This window comes from Myotis daubentonii, chromosome 2 (genome assembly GCF_963259705.1).
Source record: "Myotis daubentonii chromosome 2, mMyoDau2.1, whole genome shotgun sequence".
Lineage (NCBI taxonomy): Eukaryota > Metazoa > Chordata > Mammalia > Chiroptera > Vespertilionidae > Myotis > Myotis daubentonii.
In genome coordinates, this window is record NC_081841.1 from 83,691,304 (window position 1) to 83,717,318 (window position 26,015).

Below are 26,015 nucleotides of genomic sequence, written 5' to 3' on the forward strand. Positions count from 1 at the left end.
AGACCCCCATCACCCTCTGATCACCTGATCGGCCCCTTGCCCAGGCCTGACGCCTCTGCCAGAGGTGTCAGGCTTGGACAGGGGACCCCCATCTCCCCCCGATCACTGGCTCTGGCCCCCGCCCAGGCCTGAGGCCTCTGGCCCAGGAATCATGCCTGGGCAGGGGACCCCCATCTCCCTCTGATCGCTTGCTCCACCCCCCGCCCAAGCCTGACGCCTCTGACCCAGGCTTCAGGCCTGGGCAAGGGGACCATCATATCCCCCCAATCCCCAGCTCCACCCCCCACCCAGGCCTGATGCCTCGGCCAGAGGAGTTGACCCTCATCACCCTCAGATCACCAATCACCGGATCGGCCCCTTGACCAGGCCTGAGGCCTCCGGCAGAGGTGTCAGGCCTGGGCAGGGGACCCCCAGCTCCCCGCGGTTGCAGGCTCCGCCCCTGCCCAGGCCTAACGCCTCTGGCTGAGGCATCTGGCTCGGGCAGTGGGGACCCGCAGCTGCAGCGGCCCCGTGATCGTGGGCTCCGCTTTAGGCCCAGGCAAGGGACCCCTAGCTCCCGGGACTGCCAGCTTCGACCATGCCCAGCTCCCATCGCTGGCTCCACCCCTACTTCCTGCTGTCACTGGCCAGGGCGGCAAAGGCGCCTGCTTCTCCGATCATGGCTGGGGGGCAGCTCTTAGTTCCCCCCTGGGTTTCCGATCACTGTCAGTGGCAGGGGGCTTCTTCCTGCTTTCCCTTTCGCCTCCCTGCATTGTGCCTACATATGCAAATTAACCGCCATCTTGTTGGCAGTTAACTGCCAATCTTAGTTGGCAGTTAATTTGCATATAGCCCTGATTAGCCAATGAAAAGGGTATCGTCGTACGCCAATTACCATTTTTCTCTTTTATTAGTGTAGATAATGTTTTAGTCTTTAGTGTTAAACTCTAAAATAAATACTATTAAAAACAACAAGCAGCAGCCCTGGCTGGTGTGGCTCAGCTCGTTGGAGCATTGTCCTAGATATCAAAAGGTGGCAGATTCGAATCCCAGTCAGGGCACATACCTAGGCTGCAGGTTTGATTCCCCATTGGGGCCTATACCCAATTGATGTCTCCCCCCTTCTTCTCTCTCTCTCAAAAAAAGCAGCAATAAAGATTGTAATAATCAATTATAAACTTGTAATATATGCCAAGGACTGTTTGAAGCTCTTACATATATCAGTCATTTAGTCCTCAAAATTCTAAGGTAGAATTTTTGTAAGGTGGCAAATATTATCTATCTATCTATATATATATATATATATATATATATATATATATATATATATATATATAAAAGTGTAATATGCAAATCGACCGGATGACAGAACAACCAGTTGCTATGATGTGCACTGACCACTGGGGGGCAGACGCTCAATGCAGGAGCTGCCCCCGGCTGGCAGGCTCTGATGGGGAATGGGGAACCGGGGGTGGGTGGTGGCGCCAGACCAAGGCAGGTGTGAGCGAGCCAGGCCTGTTTGCCCCACCAGTCACCCCACACACAGAGCGTGACTGGTGGCAGGGGGCAGGGCCAGCGAGTGGGTGGGAACAGCCAACTTCTTGGTTACTCCCCCTGGCCGGCAGGCTCCGATCACCCGATGGGTAACGGGGAACAGGGGGTGGGTGGCTGCAGACATGGGCAGCAGGGGGCGAGGCCGGCTGTCGGCAGCTGGGGAAGATCAGCCCTGATCGCGGGCCAGACCAAGGGACCCTACCCGTACATGAATTTAATGTGCTGGGCCTCTAGTTTTACAGATAAAGAAACTGAAGCACAGAGGAGTTTAGTGACTGTCTTAAGGTCACACAGTTAGTGGTGCAGTGAAGATTCAAACCTAAACAAGAAAGCTGATTCCAGAATTGAGTTCTAACCATTACACAAGAAAAACAAGTTTACAAATTTGATGAATTAGATATGCAGATTAAATTGAAAAAAATCATAAAACAGACTTTATTTTTAGGAGAAACTCTATGACATAAATTAGCCTTTGGCAGCAATTGGAACTGTAGTGCCCTATTGGAGCACTCAACTGGTCAAGGAAGAATGTTTCCCAATGGCCAACCTTGGAAAAAAGTGTGTGGATAGGTGTTATCTTCTGTGCCTTTTTCTTCTTAATCTTATTCCTACTCTGATTTAGTCAAAGGGATTTCTGACTGGCCTGGTGCCTCCCTTAGCTGACAAAACTCTCATGTATATAAAAGCAGTTATTGTTATCTCCTTGGAGTAGTTCCTATATCTTGTCCTACTTTCTGGCTGGGAAACACTAGTTCTGGGTAAACTCAACCCTACACTATATCTGTGAAGAGGGCTGAGAAACAGAGGTGGATAGATTTTTTAGAATAACAATAACCACTTATATGACAACTCTCCAATACTTTCATGACCCCTATTCCAATTGAAATTCTTATTGTTTGGAAGGTTCAAGTTCTTGAATATTATGTCTTTCTCTAGAGATCTGTTAGTTTTTAGCTCATGTGGATAATATAACACTGATGGGTATTATTCACAATCAAGAAAGATATTTTTATTTCTATATAACATATGAGAAAGTTAGTGCCTTTATTAATAACCTCACAATCCTTTCCAGCCTTTGCTTTTAAGTCTGCCCTAAACGTCCTTATATTTTCTTGTGTCCGTTATTTCTAAATGTTTTGTGTAATTTTTACAACCATCATTCAAACCAGAAAATTTTCAGAAATTATGCCACTTGACTGAACATATTTAAAAGCAATGACTGTTCGTTATTCAATTTAGGGAATAAATCTTTCATACCTACTATAAGCTTCATCATTTTAAAATTCTGCATTGTTGCCCTACCTGGTTTGGCTCGCTGGATAGAGCATCAGCCTGGGGACTGAAGGGTTTCAGGTTTGATTCTGGTCAAGGGCATGTACCTTGGTTCAGGCACATACCCAGTAGGGGGTGTACAGGAGGCAGCTGATCGATGCTTCTCTCTCATTAATGTTTCTAACTCTCTATCCCTCTCCCTTCCTCTCTGTAAAAAAAATCAATAAAATATATTTTTAAAAAAATTCTGCTTTGTTAACATGTTTAGGATTTGGGAAAACTGTATTTATTTTATAGTATGGTCTGACTGAGTTTCTATTCATTCATTTGACAAATATTTGCTGAGCACTTCCTGTGTGTCTGGCACTGTCACAGAAATGTGGATTGTATAAAGACAATACTATTTATAAGACATTGTCCCTGGCCTATTGTGGGAAAGAGTGCTAGAGTTGGACAGAGAACACTTTAGTGTCAATTTTAGAGCTAAGTTTCTTATTTCATTAGTGCTTCCCAGAAACTAGACTGATAACCCTCAGCATCATATAAAAAAAAAGAACCTTCAAATAAAAAATATTCATCAAAATTAAACCAATTTATTGATCTTAATTACAATATTTAAGAATTGTTTTTATTTCTTCATAGACCTATGCAAATCTAGTCATCTGATATAAATAAAGAATTTAACACTAGAATTGGGACTAAAAATAATGTTTCCTTCCAAACCAGTGGAAATTTATTATCTAGTATAAATAATGACATCTATAAACACATACGTAATAAAGGTTAAAAATACAAACTTATACTACATAAATTGGTTTGTCATGTAATATAATTAACAAACAGCTCTTACCTAATGATTCAAATCTAGTAGTTAGACATATAACTTCCAATTACAATGCAGCAAAATAAAAATAAATACAGACACTGTATGTCTAAGAGTATTGTTTTTGTTTTGCTTTGCTTTACTGTATGTTTGTTGGGGAGAAGTGATAAAAATTTTACTGGATCTTAAACTTCACAGAGAATGTACTTTAACCATGTAAAAACTGAAAAATCATAGAGCTTTATAAAGTTTTATCTCAGCCATTCACTTCAATTTTTAATTTTATCCCAGTATTTTAGTTCCATTCCTCATTGTCAATTTGATTAATAGTATTAATTCTTTTCTTTTTCTTTTTAGCTCCTCATACTCTGCCCTTGCTCACTTGATGTTACTTAATAGTACAATTAAAGTTTTTTTTCTGTATAATGAAGACGTTTCTTGATATTTACTATTTCTAACTGAGCTAAGTTACTTTTTATTTTATATGTTTCTTGGTTTACAGCATCCTTTGACTTTAAGAACTCATGTATGTGGTAGTTAAGAATATCATCTCCATTTTACAGATGAGAGGACTGAGACAAAGCGAGGGCAAGTAACATGCCTAAAGTCACAAAGCTAGAAAGCAGACATGTTCCTTCCAATTAGATGTTACTTTATGTTTAGAACTATTCCCTAAAAGTCATTATGGCTATCCACCTACAAATAGTTTTCAATTTATGAACCGCTTTTATTTCAAAAGTTGTTTTTAAATTAACTGCTTGAATCTCAATGCATTTTCACCATAAAATTAATGACCCACCTGTTTTAATCAACCAAGTTCCTGATTCGATTAAAATTTGCCTTCCTTAACTTTCATTTAGACATCTCTCTATATAAAAGCACAGTGACCAGAATGGCAGAACGACCAGAATGACTGGAACAACTGGTGGCTATGACGCGCACTGCAGCAGCCAAACAGCCTGATCTGGGCCCCGATTGCCTCCCTCCCCTCCTGGCCCGGTCCCTGATCAGCCCCCAACACCCTGATCAGGGGTGAGGCCAGCCACCAACAGTGCACCGCCCTTCTACTCACATGACCCCACCCCTGATGGGCCCCCAACACCCTGATCAGGGGCGGGCTGGCCAGCCAACCACCTGTGGCCCCTCCCACCCACCATCCTGACCTGATGAGCCCCCCATAGGGGCAGGCCAGCCAGACCCCACCCATGCATGAATTCTTGCACCAGGCCTCTAGTCCAGTATAAAGGCAAGTACTGAGGGACTTCTATGTATCTGACTCCATAATATTAAGGCAGTAGGGACAAAGAGAATGGCAGCATATGGTAAGCTTAATGTGGATGGTAGAAAAGCATCGGCTTTAACCAAAACTAGAGGAGATTACCTGGCTTATAAATACAAATGCAACATTCATAAAAACATTTCTTCAACAAACCTCAATTGAATAAATATTATTCACAAAGCATTAGGGAATACGTAAGCTATTTAAATCTATACTTAAAGCTATTAATATAAAATACTGAATGATATTTCAATGCTAATTTGAAGATCCCATCAAATGTATATTTACAGAAAAAGGATTCCTTGTAATGACAGAGATAGATGGGCAATATTTGTCCATGTTTACTCACTTGTGGAGAGGAAAAAGGCACTGAAGTTGTAAAGAAGGAGTTTCAATAAAAGAGTATCATTACTTTATTGAAAATTGATATATAAAATTATCAAGACAATATTTCATATTAACTCTACTTTTAAAAATAGAAGAATCATTAAAATGAAAAATTATTAAAAATAATTACATTATAAGAAATGCCAGTATTTGAACATCAGAATGCAAGCTATAGATACTTATGAAAAATACATGGACCTTTGTATGGACTTTAATCTTTAGAACCTATGTAATAATGCAGTCCTATATAATAAAAGTCTAATAGCCGAAACTGGTTTGGCTCAGTGGATGGAGCGTCAGCCTGCGGACTGAGGGGTCCCGGGTTCGATTCCGGTCAGGGGCGTGTGCCTTGGTTGCGGGCACATCCCCAGTAGGAGATGTGCAGGAGGCAGCTGATCGATGTTTCTCTCTCATCGATGTTTCTAACTCTCTATCCCTCTCCCTTCCTCTCTGTAAAAAAAATCAATAAAATATATTTAAAAAAAAAAAAGTCTAATATACAAATTGTCCCCTCAACCGAATTTCAACAAGGAGTTTAACTGGGAGTTTGACCAGGGTGTGGGCCGGCCAGCCACCACCCATATCCTCTCCTCCTGGCCGGTCCTGCCCTATATCCCCCCCCAGTCAGGGGCGGGGCCTGCTGGCCAACTGCCCTTGGCCACTCCCCCTGACCGCCCCTTCCCAATTGGCCCCAATTGGGGCAGGCCAGTCAGACCCCATTCGTGCACCAGGCCTCTAGTTATAAATATTTATAGAAAATATTTGGATGTTAAAATGCATTTTTCCATAGAATTTATGACATAATTATTTCCAGTCCAGAAAGTATGCTACTGACACAATCTAGCAGCCATGTATAGGAGCTTTTGTTGCTTAGCTCTGCAGAACCACACTTCTGATTTAATGGAAGGATACATCAGAGTGAAGGGTAAAGAACTATGAAGCCTTAGGGGGAATACCTGAGTCCTGTCCCACCACCCAAAGGCTCTGGTTTCCTTTAAATTACCATTACTTATTCTTTAAACTGAAGGTTCTCTTTTTCTAAACCAATGATTCTCTACCAGGGATGATTTTGCCCCACCCCAGGGGGGACTTTTTGAAATGCAGAGACATTTTTGTTTTTCACGTTAGAGTCTAGGGGTGCTACTAGCATCTAGTGGGTAGAGGCCAGGAAGGTAAACATCCCCCCATGCACAGAGCAGTATCCTCACAGCAAAGAACTATCCGGCCTAAAATGTCAGTAGTCATGCTGTTGAGCAATCCTGTCCCAGATTTACAAAATATACTTGCATTTCAGCTTCACCTTTACTCTTTTGTTTCTTTCATCTTGAGAAACTAATAGTAAAATATATGGAAACAAATTTACAAGAGAGACATTTCTAATCTCAAGTAGTCTAAAATTAATGATGAAAGTTGTCATTCTACTTAATGGAATAAAATGGAACTTTTTTTCTCTCCTCTCACCCCATAGCCAATTGGTATGCTTGTTATTATTAATCTTGCACAACTGGACTTCCCTCCTTTGATACCAGAGCTGGTCCTAAAGAATACTGATATTTGCATTTAGATGTGACAGAAACACAAACCCTATTCAGAATAAGGTTATTTTAGCACAGAAAAAAAACTTACATCCACAGACTAGTAAATCTCCCTTCTTCATTAAGAAATAGTATTTGCCCTGACTGGTTTTGCTCAGTGGATAGAGCGTTGGCCTGTGGACTGAAGGGTCCCAGGTTCGATTCCGGTCAAGGGCATGTACCTTGGTTGCGGGCACATCCCCAGTAGGGGGTGTGCAGGAGGCGGCTGATCGGTGTTTCTCTCTCATCAGTGTTTCTGACTCTCTATCCCTCTCCCTTCCTCTCTGTAAAAAATCAATAAAATATTTTTTTTAAAAAAAGAAATAGTATTTGAACATCTGGCTGCCAACTTTGGGGAGGGGGGTAAAAAAAAGTGTATTTAGAATGACACGATGGGAATGGTCAAGGAGACAGTGGACGGGATAGGAAGTTGAGAGTCAGCTGAAGGGATTTCCATTGTATCTCTCGTACTCCTTCTTTGCAGTCCATTCTGCCCTGAACAGAGGGGACAAAGGATTGGAGGTTTCTAGAGGAAGACAAGATAATACCTGCCTTCTTTACTGGATGAAAGAGAAGGTCCCAGAGATAACTGGGAAATGAGAGGAGAAAAAAAATCATTGCTATCACCTCATAAAGGTTAGGGGCATTGCAGGCATGGAAGCTATGCCTAGGTAAGTCAGAAACAGTATTTAAAAATATCATAGGGGGGACAATGGGGGGATTAGGACACATATGTAATACCTTAATCAATAAAGAAAAAATTTTCTTAGCAATAAAATAATAATATAACAATCTGCACTGTGATACATCCTGAAATCACTATTATTCAAATGCATTGGCATGACAAAGATATAAAAAAATCTAGTTATTTGTACTTTCTCATTGCTGAATACAAAGCAAGGGCTACTAATATTTTAAGTTTTATCAGCCTTTTGGCTAAATAAAGATATTGTTAAATTTTTCCCATGCAGTTGAAAGTAAATAAATGCTTTTCAGTCAAACTTCTCATTCCATAAGGAAATGAGAATTGTGTCCCTAATATTTTTTAACACATCATACAAGGGATGCCCTTCAAATTTTTAGTTAACCTCAAAACACATTTATATTCCTCAAAAGATAAAAGTTTATTTTACCCTAATATCACATTACTATGTAATCCAAAGCAATATCAAAAAACACAGTCAGAATTAAATATCTGTTATTTGTTTATGTGTCCTGTATTTTGATGAATTTAATAGAAAAAATAGTGAAAAAAATTGTTCTTGCACAGATATTCTGATCCAGCTGGAAACAGATTTTAATCCCAAATAAATTATCCATTTTGAGTTATGATATATGAATTTTTATGAGTTGCTTTACCATTCATTTGTCAAAGGAACAATAATTTTAGCAAATGTGAATAAATGCTGAGGATAAAATTATATGGAAGATAAGATTATCCTCATCTTCTGGAATTTGTCATACAGCTAAGAGAGAGAAAAGATATCTCAGAGAGAGATTTTAAAATTTTAAGACCATGTTAAACACTTTTTAAAATCATGAGATATACTCTGTACAAATGTGTTATAAAGTTTCAAAAAATAAAAAGTAATGGCATTAATAAAAGTTAAGTAATATTGAATACATAATAAAAATGACATAGAAGTTGACCTCAATGTCTTCAATTCATTCTGAATTCCCATAACCCTTTGTAGAATGTCCGATTACATTAAAGAGCCTCAAGAGATTTAATTGATGCTGATTTTGGAACCTGCCTGTAAGAAGACCCTTTGACATTGTGATTTAATATTATTATGTGTGGGCCTGGTAGTTAAGGAACAGGTACTTAAAAACTAATAAAGTGACTGGGGAGAAGAACAGTGGAGTCTGTGTAAAAGGATTCACTGGATAACAAACATTTATTGAGTGCTTAGTATGTACCAGACATTGTTATACATATCAACTCATTTAATTTTCATCACAACCCTATCAGATAGGTCCTATTGTCAAACTCATTTTACAGATTAGGAAACCGAGGAACAACAGATTAAGTACTTGTTCAATACTACCCTCAGGTAATAAGCGGGGGGGGGGGGGGGGAAATAAAGATAACAAGGAAATAAAGAAAATAAGGATAATATGGATAAATAAGAATTGAATAAAGTCATTGATCAACTCTATTAAGTCTAATATAATGATCAACATATTTCATTGTTTTCTCTTCGAAAACAAGATAGGAATCTGAGTCAGATATATGAACCTATTCAGAAACAGGTTTAACTTAGTTGACCTTCTTGGCATGACATCTCACAAAATTCATGACTTACAAGAAACATTTACAATGCACAAATTCAGCAATTTTCTTTACTATATGAAATAAGATGTCATTTTTCTCACAACAAGCCACCAGTATTTAATAAAAAATTAAAACAACATTTCTCTCATGTAACCAAAGCATGACATATATATTATATACTAGTGGCCTGTTGCACGAAGATTCACCGCAGCAGCGAGGCTTGGCTTCTCCACTCTGGCTGCTTCCAGCCCCTCCTTTTTTTTTTCCCCCAGCTCCTCGAGTGGTGGTCAGGGCAGGCTGGAAGCCTGGGTCAGCCCTGGCGATCCAGGCCCCCAGCCCCTCCTTGAGTGGAACCCAGGGCAGGCTGGAAGCCTGGGTTGCCCCCAGCGACCCAGGCCCCCACCCACTCCTTGAGCAGAGTCTAGGGTGGGTGGGAAGCTTGGCTTCCTCTGTCGCTGGGAGCAACCCAAGCCTCCTGCTCACTCCAGCTCCATGGCCGCCGCCATCTTTAGTCATCTTCAGTCTTCACTCTGCGCCTGTGTATGCAAGTTAACTGCCATCTTTGTTGGGTTAATTTGCATAGTCACTCTGATTGGCTGGTGGGTGTAGCAGAGTGAAACCAATTTGCATGTTTCTCTTTTATTAGTGTAGATATGGTATATAGTAATGGGTTCTCTTATATAAAACATTCTAATTTTTGAAAGAATAGATGTTGAATAACAACCTAAAAGAGTTTCAGGTTTCTTTAAGTCTCAGAATTGTTCATGAATGTTATTTTTTTTGTCTAAGGTATTGTGTGTTTCCCATTCTTTCAGCCTTTGAAAGTTATGTTGACTTTTTAAATCTATTTGAAGTTTCTTTTGGCTATTTTCTGTACTTAAAAATTGATCACCTCAGGAAGACTGATGGCATTTGGAGTAAAGCAAATATACTACTAGTGGGATTCAGGACACAATAGCCCTAGATAAGGCACCTTTATATGCTGAGTATTTTTAGCTTACAGAGGGAGAAAATGGGAGAAGCAGGAAGTTCATTCAGACTTTCCACACACGCCTCTTTCACGAAACAGGTCATAACACCCTTACGCGAGAAGTGCCCTCCCTACACCTGGAGGGAATGAGCACCGTTATCTCTGAAGACAGAAGAACAAGAAGAATCCAACAGACATGACTTTCTAAGTTGCCTCCAGTTTACTACATTACCTGTCGCTCTTTATCAAAGCTACCATAAAAATATGCAGGTTTAACCTTTTTTTTTTCTCTTCATTTCCTTAGAAAGGCTCCCAAGTCATGTAAAACTTATAATAAACGTGTGTGCTCTTTTCCTGTTATTTTGTGTCAGTTTAATTTTCAGACCTACCCAGGGCCCTCAAGAAGGTTGAGGAATTTTTTTTTTCTCCCCTACACTGTACATAAAATTGAAAAGGGAATGTTAGATGACCATTTTGATTGTCTTTCTTTAAAGTGTGTGAGTGCGTGCATGCACACACACACACACACACACACACACTCTAAAGTTTATTAAAATTAATAAAGCAGGCAAATAGTGAGGCAGTTCTGGGCCACAAGCTCACTCTGGTTATTTTAACCAGAGTGTGGCAAATGGCTTCTGAAGTCACATTTTGGGGACCACAGTGCTGTCGTCTGGGGAAGAGAAAATCACACAACCTTTGAGCCATAAAGAATGCGTCTTTCTCAGGTCACTAAGAAAATTTGAATCACTGTTTTAATAAATGAAGCATGAAAGTAGTTCTAGCAAATAGTTTTCACTAAACATAAACCATTAACTTTTATTGTAATAGTTTTCAAATTGGGGTGCTTCAGAAAATGTTCTATACATTACTGCAACAGTGAAAAATAATAATTTAAGACACACTGAAAATTAAAATTTCATATATATGTATATATGCATATCTATAGAAAAATTCACTATTATATGCTCTATTAATAGCAGCTTAATTTTCTAGAAAGTAATAATATATGCCAGTCATGGAGGATAAGGAAAACCCTAGATGTTCCATAACTGCAGGGTAGCTCTAATACATAATTCCCATTCACAGAGAAAAGGGAAGGGAATGTGTAAAGAATGTGTATTGGAGACTACTGAGGGTTAAGTAAACTAAGCTCATAGTTCAGATTCCAGAAATTGATTATAATCAAAATGCAAATATTTAACATGTTGTATTTGCCAAATGAAATGCTGAGAAAATAATCTCATTGGAAATTCTAGTGCTTACTTCCCAGTGTTACCTGTACTAGCAAACACCTAAAGTTGCTTATTGATTTCCACTTTGTAGAGAAATATTTCATAACAACAAAGCATGAGTATATTTATTAAAGGAAAATTCCCTAGCCTGAGTATTTAGTGTAATGATTGCTGTAGTTATATCAATGATTAGCATTTGTTTTCCTTTTGGCAGCTAAGTCCACAATTGGTTTTGGTTCTCAGTGAAATATATTCCCTAGTGATGATGATTTTCAGCCTGTATCTGCCTGCAGCCACCTGCTCTTTCCTCTCTAAATGTATTCTCAGATATGTTGGCATACTTGAATGGCACTAGAAATATGTATGAATTTGAATTATACAGTAGGATAGCTGAAGGCACCAGATAAGCTTCTTTATCCCTGATTTTCTGAACATACTTTGTAATAAACTGTAATAAAATATGACCTCCAATTGGAAACTTATCTAAAATAATTAGCTCTTCACATTAGTCATAAATAAATTACCTAAAGGGAAGCAATAAATTAGTAACTTGTAGAAACAAGAATACACGAGAACCTGTCATATAATTTTGTTAAGGAAAAGGAGATACTTGAAAACATCATCTATAAGAGAAAAACACTGGTTATCTATATCAAAAGTATCTATGTCCATTTACTTCCCAATATCTTAAACTCTTTAATATGCTCTGAACTTCACTGCCTCCACCTCCTCGTGGACTTTGCTTTATGGTTTATTCATTCTTAATCTCTTTTTATCTTCTCCCTTTTCCTCTGGTCCTTCCTACTACCCTGTCACATAGCCTGAATATGAGTGACCACATATTCCACTCAGTTACCTTTCTTTACCAAACACCAATAGCAACCCACAGTTACTTTCTCTAGTTCATCACTTTACAGAAGCAACAATCCACCATAATAAAAAGACTTCCACCCTTTCCCACCTCCAACCAACACAATTCTTATTTATCAGAACTCTCCTACCTGTCAAACCCAATAGCCATTTTTGGCCCTGATCTGATTTGACCTCTTTGTTACATTATGCATTGTGACCTTTCTCTTCCATCTTTGCAGCAATCCATTGCTTGACTTCTTGACTGCACTCTCCATGGTTCTTTCTTTACTTTCTAGCTCCTGCGACTCAGTTCCTGCATGGGCCTCACTTCCTCTGCACATTCTACAGATGTAGGTGTCATGCAGGAATGGCCACAGATGCTTTGCAGCAGAACTGAGGCTGTTGTTTGATGAAAAAGCCTGAGATGGAAGACTATATGGAGAGAGACCCAGCCATCTGTTGTCCCTTCTGACCCTAGTCCTCAGCCAACGTACTGCTCACGAGAGAGCCAGGTGAAAGCAGAAGAACCACCCCAGTTTATCGACAAAATCTTGACAAATAATAAATTTTTATTTTCAGCTACTAATTATTAGGATGTTTTATTATGCAGTGATAACTGATATAATTGGAACCCCTCAGGTTTCCATGACTCATTTCTTGTTTCACTACACACATTTTATGAGTGATTGTAATATCACCCACAAATTTATCAACCAAGTGTATGATAATAGTTCCCAAATCCAATTATTTTTCCCTTCAATTCCATACCCATGTTCCCAACTTCCTTTCTTTGCTTATTTACTTGATATTTACATTTGTATAGCCCAAGGCGTTTCAAATTTGACCAATCAAAAACTAATTCATCATCCAATCCTATCATATCCCAAACTATTCCACCTCCTGATTTCCCATCTTACTGAATGTAATCACTATCCCCGTGCCCCTTTTTCAAGCTTGAAAACTGGATGACTTCCTCAATTCTTTTCTCTCTCTCTCATCCCCAGTAATATTATTCTTCCTTCCAACTGTCACAAATATGTGCCCTCATTTCTATGATTACTACTTCAATTCAGACAACTCTATTTTACAATAGATTACTGTAGTAAACTATTACAAATTATATTATAAACTCCTGCCCATTTCACTTTTGTGCACCATATTGCCAGACTTTCCTTTTAAACTGCAATTTAATTGTGTATCTTCCTTAATTAAAATTTTAAATAGTTTCCAAGTCCTTTATTTTTAATCTCTTTACCTCTCTTCCTCTCCAATTCACCCTTTCTCCTTTATCTCTCATGCAAACCTCCCCCATTCAGCCTCTCTCTCCTGTCTGCTCCTAGGATTTCTTCTATGATCTGTTTTCCCCAGCTCATAACCAAGCACATTCATCTAGCGATTCCTAATTTCTTGCTGATATCTGACAGGTCTAACATGAGGGCAACCTGACTTTCACATATACCACCCTATGGATTACTAGACAGAATTGAACTGTATCTGCCATATTTTTGTTTTCACTCTGGGCTTTTCTACAATTTGTTCCCTTTGTCTGAAAAACCCTTCTACGTCCTTCTCCATTGGATTAACTCTACTTCAAATATTGCTTCCTCTAGGAAAATTCCCTTACCTTCTCTGAATACCCTACCCTCCACCACCTCAGACTGAAATGAGTTTGCATTCTTAATGCTTCTACAAAACCCAGTGACTTTAAGTAACAGCATCTCTAACTTTTATTTTTTGGTAGTTTTTCAGTCAGGTCCTGGATTGAGTCTTTCATCTTTGAAGTCTAAGTGTCTAACTTAGTAGATGTTATAAATGTTTCTTTTAATTTTTGGAGTAGGGGTGGGGCGGTAGATGGGGATGTGGGATTACACAGTGGGGCCTTGACCTAGGAGTTTAATTCGTCCTGAGACCGAGCTCATTAAGGAGCTCGTTAACTCAAATTACTCTATCAACTCAATGCAAAAAATCGGCTGAAAAACTCGTTAGTCGGGACACTCATAAGTCAAGGCCCCACTGTAATTGGGGTGGGAGACAAATGAAGGGAATTTCTCAGTCAATTAGGGTCTGGTGGTTACAACTGTCCCACCACCTGTTTTTGTAAATACAGTTTTCTTGGAACCAGTCATGCACATTTAATTATCTATTGTCTACAGATGTTTTCACACTACATTGACAGAGTTGAGTAGCTGAGAGGGTAAGATTATGGCCCCCAAACACTGAAATAAATTTAGCATGTGGCCTTTTACACACAAAAAAATTGCCAACTCCTGACCTAGACGACGTCCCTGCACCAAAAATCTAGATTTTTATTTATTTAAATATGAAAATTCTTTGAACTCCATTGTATACACAATGATTCTGTATCTGACTCTAAGGGATAAAAAAGGTAATAAACACAAAAAATTTGCAATCCCATAGAAGTGATGGCCCTGTTTAGAAGTAATTTCAACCAAAGGTAATGACTGAAGGATCACTAAAGGAGTGGTTACTAAATGCTCCCTGGAAATTGGGTGGGTTTAATATAGGGTTAGTCAGCTTGAAAGCCCTCTCTGGGAAACCAGTGTGTTTTGTCTTTAAAGCCCCATTCCAGGTGCTGTATGTTCCACACTAATCAGCCCTCTGTGGACATCTGGAGGTATCGAAGCAGGTTGGATGAAAGGCTGCTTTCACAGTCCCATCTCAGGTGCAGCATGTCTCAACACCAGGTGGTTGGAGGTGGAATATTTGGAAACATTCAAATGATACCTTGCATTTTTTCACTCTTCACCCTGATGTTCTTCCCTCCCCAAATTAACCTTGCCATTTTTTCTGTTCCTCATGATGACACACTATGTTCCCAGTTACTCAGATCCAAAATTATTATTATCAGTGACTCTTTTTCTCCCATCATGACACTTTCTACTGCGCTTACCAACTCAATTTTGAATTCCCATAAATTCTGTCTCCCGAGTGACCCCTAATAGTAACCAATATCTAAAATGTCTTGTTTCAAACAGTATTTGAAACAATAAATTGTTTCATTTATTGTTTGTTTATTGTCTGCTGTTTACCACTGCACTACAAATTCAGTGAGAGTAGAGACCTTGACTATCTCATTATGCTACCTCATTATAAAATAACATATGGCACATATTAGGAAGTAAATATTTATTGTTGAATACATAAATTTTATTATGATACTTTAAAATGTCTGCCTTGCATTTTAATTATTTATGTATGTCTGTGTGTCCACTAATCAGCAAATTCTTTCAAAGTATGATCTATATCTGATTCATCTTTACTCTCTCATAATGCCCGCCAAGGTGTGGGGTTCATTTAATAGTTCTGTATTTTTAAAAGTCACCAAATAATCATCATTTTGTGTCACAACAAGCCAGATATATACAAGTAAATGCCAAATATGACAGAGTGGGATAGTTCATGAATGTTTTGTTTTTAGGTGCCAAGATAGATAGGAAAGCAATACTAAAGTCTACCCAGACTTCATAAAGCATTACATAGTGCAAACTGCCATTTTACTTAATCCTCTAAACTGTGATTACAGCAAAAAATGTAGGACCACTGAAAATAATCAGCATTTAAAAAAAGTAAGTTGGTCTAAATTTCATGCCTATTTTAGTAGTCCTAGGAATAAATTCTTTCACTTTTAATACTAGAGTAGACAAGCAGGCAGTCAAGAAACCAAAGTTTATACATCCTGGTCCCATTGCTGTAAAGTTCCTAACTGCCTGCACTGGTAAAAAAGATGGAATCTCAAAGGCTCACTATAGCTTTATACAGTACGGGATTTCTCTAATTGTGTAAAGCTCTTTTCTTCATGTGAGATTATAGTTATTATATGTCTAACTGGTGGAAACAGACATGGTTTTAATAGCATCTCTCGAGCTTCCAGGCAAATGTAAGGTCTTATGTGCAGAGCTGAAAATAGGTATCCTCAGACTCTACTATGAAAGACTGTGGTCTCCCCAAATTAATGCCCTGCTACTAGATCATAAGTACCCTCAGTTATCCATACTTCAGGGAATTCCAGGAGGATTGAAAAAAGTCAGAGTAAATGAGGAGCATGAGAGTAGCCAAAGGCATTTGAGGTGACTATCACTGTCCTAATCACTGGTTGAGAAAAAAGCATACACTGCAGTATACCAATAAGCCTCAGACACCAAACTCCTATCGTTTGCTGAAGTTAGACCACTATATGCACAAATGGAATTCAACTCCAAGAGATCCACATAATAGTAGAATAACTCAATTCTATGAACTGATAACCTGACCAATTTAATATGATTATTAGAATGAACAGCAATTAACTACAGTTGACTAAGTCTAATATGGTTTGTCATAAACACATCTTTAACATTTTTCTATACACTTCTTCAATTGTAAATGTTGTTTTCTACTAACATAACCAAGATCATGGATTGTCGCCACACTGATCGTATTTCTGCCTGCTTCCGTATTCCTCTTTTTTGATTATCCTATCTGAGCCAGTCTTAGCTTTGGGTGATTCAGCCCCCTCCTACATACTTTTATACATCTTATTGTGTTCCCTTCTCTTGTCCAAGCTTGTCACCTAACTGTGGGAGTTTAATAAATGCTAATTATGATGATGCTCTTTTTGTTTTCCTGTACCTCCATTTACTTCTCTGTTATATACTTACACTTCAAAAACATTTATTGAGACCTACTCTACAGAAAAACAGCCTTCTCTAACTCCAAGATACTAAGCTTTTATTTTCTTAACTGTCTGATAAAGATTGTGCTTTTATCTACCCTGTCAAAGGTAGTCGCCCATGAAAGAGTGAATTAAAAATAAGTTCATTCATGAGATTTGAACTATAATGCTGTTTTCTCAATTAGGAGTTTAATCTCTTAGGAATGGAGGTGTGTCTTTGCATGTCTGGTACAATACCAAATCCAGAGTTTACCGGTCCTAAAGAAATGTAATAAAAAAGATAACTACTCTAAGGAGTTTTTTAAAAAAGATAACTACTCATAACATTCATGTATTTGTATTACTAAATTTAAAATTATGGTTAGCAGATAGAAAATACTCAATAATTCTTAGATATTTTAGATAAACAAAATAATTTATAAACTAATCACATGTGATTATAAGTAGAAAAAAGCACGTTTGACTTTTACCGTAATGCTACCTCTCATGGTAGAGGCTATGTGACAATGCATCACGTGTCTTAGGTAAAATGAAATCACACTAAAATAAATTTCTCCTTATAATTCTATTTTCTAAAGTTATCTTGAAAAGGTAAGCAAAGGGGACAAGAGAATTAAACTCTAATTTGCAGAGGGTTCTTTAGAATTATAGAAGCTTAGAACATTAAGGGGACCTTAAATATTCAATCTCTCTTTTTATCGAAGGTAAGGTTAAAATATTTAAATTATGTTTCCCTTCTTTTTATCAAAACTTCACAAAAACAATAAGGAAATATCCCCTAACTATGTTATGCATTGCAAAATCATTAATGGTCTTACAATTTGGCTCAAAAAAGTGGTTAAACCTAAAAGATGTCAGAATTCATGTTTTCATCAGGATTCAAAGATAGTTTTATATAACATTTATAGATTCACTTTTAATTTTATTAATTAATTTATAATCGACTTCTCTATATCCAAGGAGGAAAAGAAATCAGTGGTGATACAGAAGTTTTAGAGTGTGAGGATTGACATTTCAAAACCCAAAATATCACACCATGTTTAAGTATTAAATAGCATTTTTAATCCAACAGGATTGAACAAGGAATAAGTATTTATTGAAATTTTATTATCTCCTAGTATTGCATTGTCTTTAACATAAAATCAGATTTCTTGATGGTTTAGGATTAAGTCTATTTTAGAGATGACAAAATTTAGTCCAAAATAAGCCATATACCACAATGGTTAAAAGCATAAATTTAAATCCTGCCTCTGCCACTTAATTGTTGCACTCCTCTGTGTCTTTAGTGCCTCAAATGTAGAATAGAGAAAAAAGTAGCTCCTTCTTCACAGCATTATTTTAAGTATTATGTAAATTATTTAAAGCAGTTCTTGGCACGTCATGTTATAAAAAGTATTAGCAGAGGTGGATTTACCCTGAAACTAATGAAACTTAAGCATAAGGGCTGCCTTATTTGCACAGTGACCTTCCAAGACCCGAGAATGACCTTAGCAATATTTTTATTCATAATTGTGTATTATTTACTTAAAGAGCACGTCCTCTAATTATCAAACTTGGATTTACCTTTGCATGTTGTTATATTAGAAAGATTAAGTATTTGCCACAGGGCATACAATTAGTAATAGCATATCTGAGATATGACCTAAGGTCTATGTAAATAAAAAGCTGGAACTCTTAATCAAGATATTTTTCTTCCTAACATTTTCCCTTTGTCTCATAACTGTGATTATCTTATACAAAGAGCATAAATTATCATTTCATGTGAGAAAATAAATGTTTCACAATCATATTTCCCTCTTATCTAAAAAGAAAAAGAAAATGCTCACATTTAGCAGTGGTGTATAGAGTAGCCATCCATCATTGTCTGCCAAACCTCACTCACACATACTCAGTTGTGTTCAAGGAGATGAAGTTAAATACGAGTATCAGGGGTGAAGAATGTGTTACCTTGGTTTATTTGCTACCAAAAGCCAAGCCATATTTCTAAAATATCTTTTACAGCATTTTTGTCAGATATAACCCTTCACCATTTGACGGAAATAAGTTATTGAGCCTAGGACCAGAGATATAAAGAGGTGAACCTAATGAACAAAATAAATTGATGAACAAAATAGATGCAGGGACATAGAAGCATGGAACAGACTGTGGAATATCAGAGGGAAGACGGTGTGGATGAATGGGTGGGGAGAGATCAACCAAAGAACTTATATGCATACTAGGGGCCCAGTGCAAGAATTCGTGAACCTTGAAAGGAACTGTGGGCTGTGAGGCTGCGGTGGGCACAGGGGTGGGACTCGGCCCATCCTCCGTGCCCATGCCCAGCCCCTCCTGTTATGGCCCCTGGCCCCTTGTCTGCTGGCAGCCTTGCTCCTGCCACCGCAGCTCCCACGGGCTGACGACACCAGCCCAGCTCACACCTGCTGACGGCGTAGAACTATTGGGGCCAGCGCCAGCAGTGGTGTGAGTGGCAGCTGCCAGCCCCAATCGCCCCTCAGGAGCAGAGGGAGGTGGAGAGGCCGTGAGGGGTAATCATTGAGGCTGGCAACCGGTGCTCGCACCCCCTGACAGTCCTGAGCGATCGGGGCCAGTGCCAGGCACTGTCAGCGGGTGCGAGCGGCGGCTCTGGTGCTGGCAGCAGGTGTGAGCGTTGAGCGGGACCACGGTGCACGGGAGCAAAGAATTTTCAGTAATCACCAGAGGCTCGCCGAGATAACGGCATCCGGTGCCCCACCTTGGCCTGGCACCCCTGCTCACCTGCTCCATAATCCCACCACAGCCAATGCCCACCATGTTCTGCCCACTGCAGCCTGATGCCAATGCCTGCCATGTTCCGTGTGTGCCCCCTGGTGGTCAGCACACGTCATAGTGACCAGTTGTTCAGTTGTTCCGCCGTTCAGTCTATTTGCATATTAGCCTTTTATTATATTGGACTAGAGGCCTGGTGCATGAATTCATGCACGGCCAGGGAGAATGGCTGCGGGAGGTTGGCCGCCAGCCCTGTCCCTGATCAGGGCCCAATGGGGGCTGGGCCAGCCGAGGGAGGGCCGCGGGAAGTCAGCTGGCCCCACCACTGATGGGGGAGTTGCCAATAGGGTGGTTGGCCGGCCGCAGTGGCGTCACAGCGACCAGACGTTCTGGTCATTCTGGTCACTTGGCTTTTATAAATACAAATATAGATATACATAGTCCATGGACACAGACAATAGTGAGGTGAAGGCCTGGGAGGGGTGGGTATGGGTTGGCGGGGGTCAATGGGGAAAAAAAGGGGGGGAACATCTGTAATACTTTCAAGGAGAAGGACAAATTAAAAAATAACATTATTTAAAAAATTTAAATAGTTACATATTTTGAACTACTATTCATTCAAATGCAAAAAAAAAAAATAAAAAAAAAACCAAACCAAAAAGAAAAAAAAGAAGTCAACCTTGAATTTCTAGATTCATTCTTTAAGTTGCCCATGCATCAAATATACTGCTCTATTGCTGTGACCCAAGTTCTGTACAGAGATCAGCTGTATTTGGAGAGTATATATTGAATCCATTTATTCAATCAACAAATATTTACTGAGCACCTATTCACTAGTTACCTAGAAAGGAACAAGATAAAGTCCTGCTCTCACTAAGCCTATACTCAATGATAATTTTTATAGCTATTTTCAGTTACTTAATTTATAAAACACACACACACACACACACACACACACATACAAAACAAAAAAACCCCCCCAAAAAAAAGGGCTTTATAGTCTGCAGATATAAGCCTTTCAGGATAATTTTGTCAGCATATTTAATTCTCATTGATTATCCTTATCCTTAAAATATCTTGCCAGTGCTAAGCATCTTCCCAAGGCTCTATTCAATTCATATAAAGTAATAACTTTACCCCTGCATGACTATTCACATTAGTAATTGCTTTACTTTATAATAAACAACTATGCAAACTTCCTCTAAAAAGTAGTATTACAACAGGCTCCACAGGAATGGAATCAAAATATATTTTAAATAATTGATTCTTGAGAAATCAATAGTATATGTGTTGTGTATATTTATTTAGCCAAAAAGATGTCTTTAAAAACTCCTAAGCAAACATACATTAAAAAATATTGGAACACAGAAGTATGCTGAACTTTTGATTTTCACATGTACCTGGTGCAGATTATTGCCTCACTTCAGAAAACTAATATGCTAGAGACAAAGAGATTGCTTTTCCAGAACTGGGATCCACATGCACCTGAAAGAGGTAAACTCAGGCCCCCACTTCAACTTTCTTCCACCTTCAGAATTAAAATAAAAAGAGCCACGTTCTGTGAATTACTTAAAGCTACTATCAAATTTCCTCATAAATAAAATCGTTCACCAGCTACAGCATTTTTATAACGTTTTTTCCCAAAAATATCCACTTAAGAGCTTTATACCTTGATGTTTCATGAATTAGTACAGGGCATAATAACACATCTTATGTGGTGGATTTTAAGTTGGCTTATAGTTGTTTGAGTAACAATTCAAGATTTAACCTAGAGCTCAATTTCACCACTGCTACTGTTCTCAGGAAATTTTTGCCAGGAATAGAGCATTCCATTCATTGTTCTGAATGGGCTGTCTGCTGCCAACTAGTAACTACTTAAGTTACCAGGTATTAAGGGAGTTTTTTTTTTCAGGAACTCCTGGGAACTAAGAAGATGTTCATACTCAAATATCTGGCATTTCTCAATCCAGTTTTGGGGCCATTTTAAATATTCATTGAAAGTCAAACAAAAGATTACATAATAACTTCCCATTCTGCAGAATTCACGAATTACCATACTTCTAATTACAAAGGGAAAATATCTATCCTGCCAGCAAAACTTAATTCTTCTAACCACAAAACTTAATTATTCCTTCTGATGAAGCATTCATGGCATGATGTACTTATTGGAGCAATATAAAGCACCTGGTTTTAAAAAGCCTAGCAGATATGTTCCAATTGATTCAAAAGCAAGTTTAAATGCAGATTTTATGTATCAATTATAAACAAGATAGCTGTATTTTATTTCTAATATATTTATTACAAGAACATTTTTGGAGACTTTTAATTTCAAGTTGATATTAAGACAATATTTCTTATCACCTGCAATAGACATATATCCATAGGTATAGGGAAAGCCAAAGGAAAGTCAAGAGTGGACTAAATAGTGCTTAACAATAATTATAAGGCCATGTTAACCAGATTAGATCCTATCATAATCACTGTTAATTTCCTTTTACAAATCACCTAAATAAATATTCTATTTTAAAGTTCAAATAAACATATGGGATGCTGCTTTACTATGACAATTTTCTGCTTCTAGGAAAGTTTAGCAAAAGGTCCAAGCAACTCTCTGACCTCAAATTTTATTACTGAAAACCCCACGGAATCACAACTCACAACCAAGTATCCCTAAAAGCTTTACCAGTGGCATTCTACTTCTCTGAACTTTCAAAAAAGTTGCTGGTTGCTATTTAGTAGCAATATTTTTTAAAACAATCATTATTTTGACCATCAAATCTACTATAAAAATGATCAGGATCACAAATGGAACCTATGTGAATATTTGAAAAGGCTAATAATCTAAATCCCATTACTAAATGTCCATATGAATGCCAAGTCAAGTCGGCTTCACCATTTGCTTCTTTGGCTTTTATATGAGAAACAATATCTATCTAGTGACTTTTAGAAAGCACTTTCAGAATCTTAGTTTATTGCAAGGAAAATATCTAGAATCTCCAACATTTTATTCTTCATGTTGAACAAGAAGTTGCATAAGGTCTTCATGGATCTTTAGGATTCAGTCACAGAATATTCTATTATTCTGGAACCAAAGTAAACGACCCATCTTCTGAGACTAAAAGCTCTTCTGAAAATTACTCTCGCTATTAAATACTAATGAGTTAGAAAAATGTTAAAGGTTAATTCTGATTGTAAACAAATAATTTAATATTGGCTCCACTCCTTTTATTTATATGCAACATAGAACTGAAAAGCATAAAAGGTTTGCTGGCCCAAAGACAATCATTTTGTGACCATATATTTTATTCTCAAATTTCCTGCATACTGTTTCCTAAAATTTTTTAATTATTTTTTTAATTTAGAAGATGATCTGGTAGGGTAAGATTAACTTCATGTCCAAATCCATATAATTATTTGTCTATTTCCCTGGGTTTTGCATTATATCAAATATCAACCAGGTTTTTTCTTGTTTTTTGTTAATCCTCATCCAAGGATATATTCTCCATTGATTTTTAGAGAGAGTGGAAGGGAGGAAGGTGGGGGAGGGGAATAAGAGAGAAACAGGTGGAAAAGTGAAACAGAAGAAAACAAAAATATATCATCAATAGCAATATTAAACACTGAAAAAATAAATAGAAAATAATTATATTTCAATACTCTATATGGCTTATTTACTGCTTAGTTTGAAATACCCCTATTTTTACAGACTCGACTACCACTGTGGTTTACATTTTTCTTAAGGGTTAGAAGCTCTCAATTATAAGAGGAAAATATCACTTACCACCTTTACGAAAACGCATTCATAATAAAGCATCACCTTTTGGAGCACCATTCCATTTACTCAGAAAAACTTGAAATACTATGAAACTCCTCATTTTTTATTGTTCTTTCCACTTTTTCATAATTTTGCACAGAAAATGTTATATTAAAAATGTTTCTATACTCACCTCCTTGAACGAAAATTAGTTTTATGGGCAGAGTAGATGGAGCAGTAGCAAAACTGAGGTAATGAAAGTGGACACGTATTCCCCTGAGGGAAACTCAGAGGGGTGTGTGCAAAGCCTTATTGCACTGTTATTTAGCATACCAATGACAGAATTCTTGAATTTATAATAAAAAAACAAAAGACAAACACATGCGCATGCACACAACAATCCTAAACTACCTGGGAAGTATTCAAAATATCAGTATGGCAGAAATATATCTTGTCTTATAAAACCATCAACTTTCCCAAAGAAATTTCTATATATTTTTACAGCATTTTTAAAAAAACATACTCATAAATAATACTACTGAATAATTATTTAAAAAGTAGTAAGGATTTTATTTTGAAAAGGGGAGTATTTTAGAATACTTTGCATGTATAAGATACAAACCTATTTTTGATAACCATCACTAACATTTTTTTAATAATACCCAAACACATTTACTTATTTTAACACAGTTTTACCGATTACCAGATATACCATATTTGTGGTATATTGTAAGTTATTAGCAAATAAAACTGGTTCAGAAAATTTTATAGTATAAATTATTGCTGTTTTAGTTTCTTAAGCAAACTTAGTCAACCGAATCGTGAATATATTTGGAATGAGTTAAAAACAGAATGTTTCAAATAGACATTCATATAGAATTAAACTATGGAGATTTACTTAAAAGTTGTCTCACTCCCATATTGTTATGCAGACACTTTAAAATAATTGTATCATTTCCTACCATCTAATTGTATGCTTTTAAATTTACACAAGTAAATTACAAGTACAAACAGGCATGACTGAGAGAAGAGTTGTGGAAAAGCCTTTATGCCAAAATAAATATATTAAAAAGTAAAGCCCATGTATAAAATTATCCTCACATTTTTGGCATAGAGATGTAACATTGAAGGTGTTAATAAAACATTTAAGAGGACTGAAACACACATATTGGCTCAAAAAATCTGAGAAAGAGAGAGAGAGAGAGAGAGAGAGAGAGGGAGAGAGAGAGAGAAGGGAGAGAGAGAGGGAGGGAGGGAGAGACTGAGATAAAGAGAAATTATTTACATTATGGGCATTGCAGGCTTGAAAGTGCAAAGGAAATCAAATCAAAGTAAAATATTAATAATAAGGATTAAGGAGGACAGCTGTTTGAATCCTCCTAAAACCACCTAAAGTTCTGAAACATTGGCTAAAGAACCAGTTCATGAAAAGTTTCTCTACAGAGCATTTTCCCTTCAGGAACTTTTCAAGTTTCAGGACTGCCCTACTTTAAGGAGAGCCAAAGCATTGTTTCAGGATTGTATCAGCAGCCGTGTTTTTCATTCTAATTAGTGGTTAATTAATTTTACTTATGTCTTCATAACAATTTAACTCTTCCAAAAACACATTAAATTTTTGTCTAAAACAAAATGAAACTTGCTAGCCTACTACTCTCAAATATGTAAAGCAACACAAAGAGAAATTTTGGTGTTACTGTGGTACAATGACTGGCCAAATGCGGAGGGAAATGAGTTAAAAAAAAAATCATTATTTTCAAAGATCCTTGACCTGGCCACTGCAGTCACTGGTTCTGAAACAATATCCTCACCAGTTAGGTACAAATACAAGACCTCACTCCCTAGGGCTCTGCCCCCAAAGAACAATTTTCACCAGAACCCAACTGCAACAAATCGCATACTTTCACACAAACTCCGGAGCACACAGACGTCGGACTTTACCTATTTTTATGCCGAGTCTTGAGCAAGTTTCTTCCAAAGGGAGCCATGGTCGCCAGGCAATTGAAGGGCAAGGACTTCTATCTCAAAGTTATCTGAGGATGGGAGGCAGGAGTGCCGGCTGGCTCTGAGGAAGGGAGGCAGACTGAGAGCCTCCTGCTCACCTCCTTAGATGTCCCTGGCTTTCAGCTCATTAGCAGCAGGCGAAGGGAGCTGCTGGAAGTTGTGCAACTGCTGCTTAACTTTGAACTGCGGGATTGTTGTGGCTGCTGCACCTTTGGAGACCTGCCCAGCTTCAGCCTCGAAGAAAGCATTTGGAAGCAGGAAAAGAAAAAAAAAAAAAAAAGGGAGAGGAAGGGAGGGGGACTCTATTGTGTTCTGTACTTATTTGCAGACTTGCTAAACTTTAAGAACTGCCAACCCCGCGGGCAGGTTCATGCCCATGGAATGAGAATTCCACTTGGTTTGGAAACCCCCTCCCTCCTTTCCACACCCAACCACACAAGGTGAGCTGAACACACATAAAAGGATTAACAGTAAATCCCCCCACCTCCCAGCAGCTCCGGTCGGTGAAAATCATCTGATCTGGCAAGTGGGAGTGAGGGCCCAGAACTCTGCCTGCGGATTCCACACCGAAATCCCCTGCCCGGGGTGCCGGTGCCGGGAAGCGTGCGGGGGAGGAGCGCAGCTGGAGACGCAGTGCGGGTGG

The 26,015-nt window shown here is 38.2% G+C and overlaps 1 protein-coding gene across 1 annotated transcript in view; it reads right to left on the minus strand.

The window, feature by feature from the left end:
• The window catches only part of RASSF9 (Ras association domain family member 9), a 31,960-nt gene extending 6,367 nt beyond the window's left edge, over window positions 1-25,593 (minus strand). Inside the window, exon 1 of the mRNA XM_059683730.1 lies at window positions 25,310-25,593. Within this exon, the coding sequence (XP_059539713.1) occupies window positions 25,310-25,356 (47 nt within the window). The 5' untranslated portion in view covers window positions 25,357-25,593. The remainder of the gene's footprint in view (window positions 1-25,309) is intronic.
• Window positions 25,594-26,015: the final 422 nt, after the last annotated feature.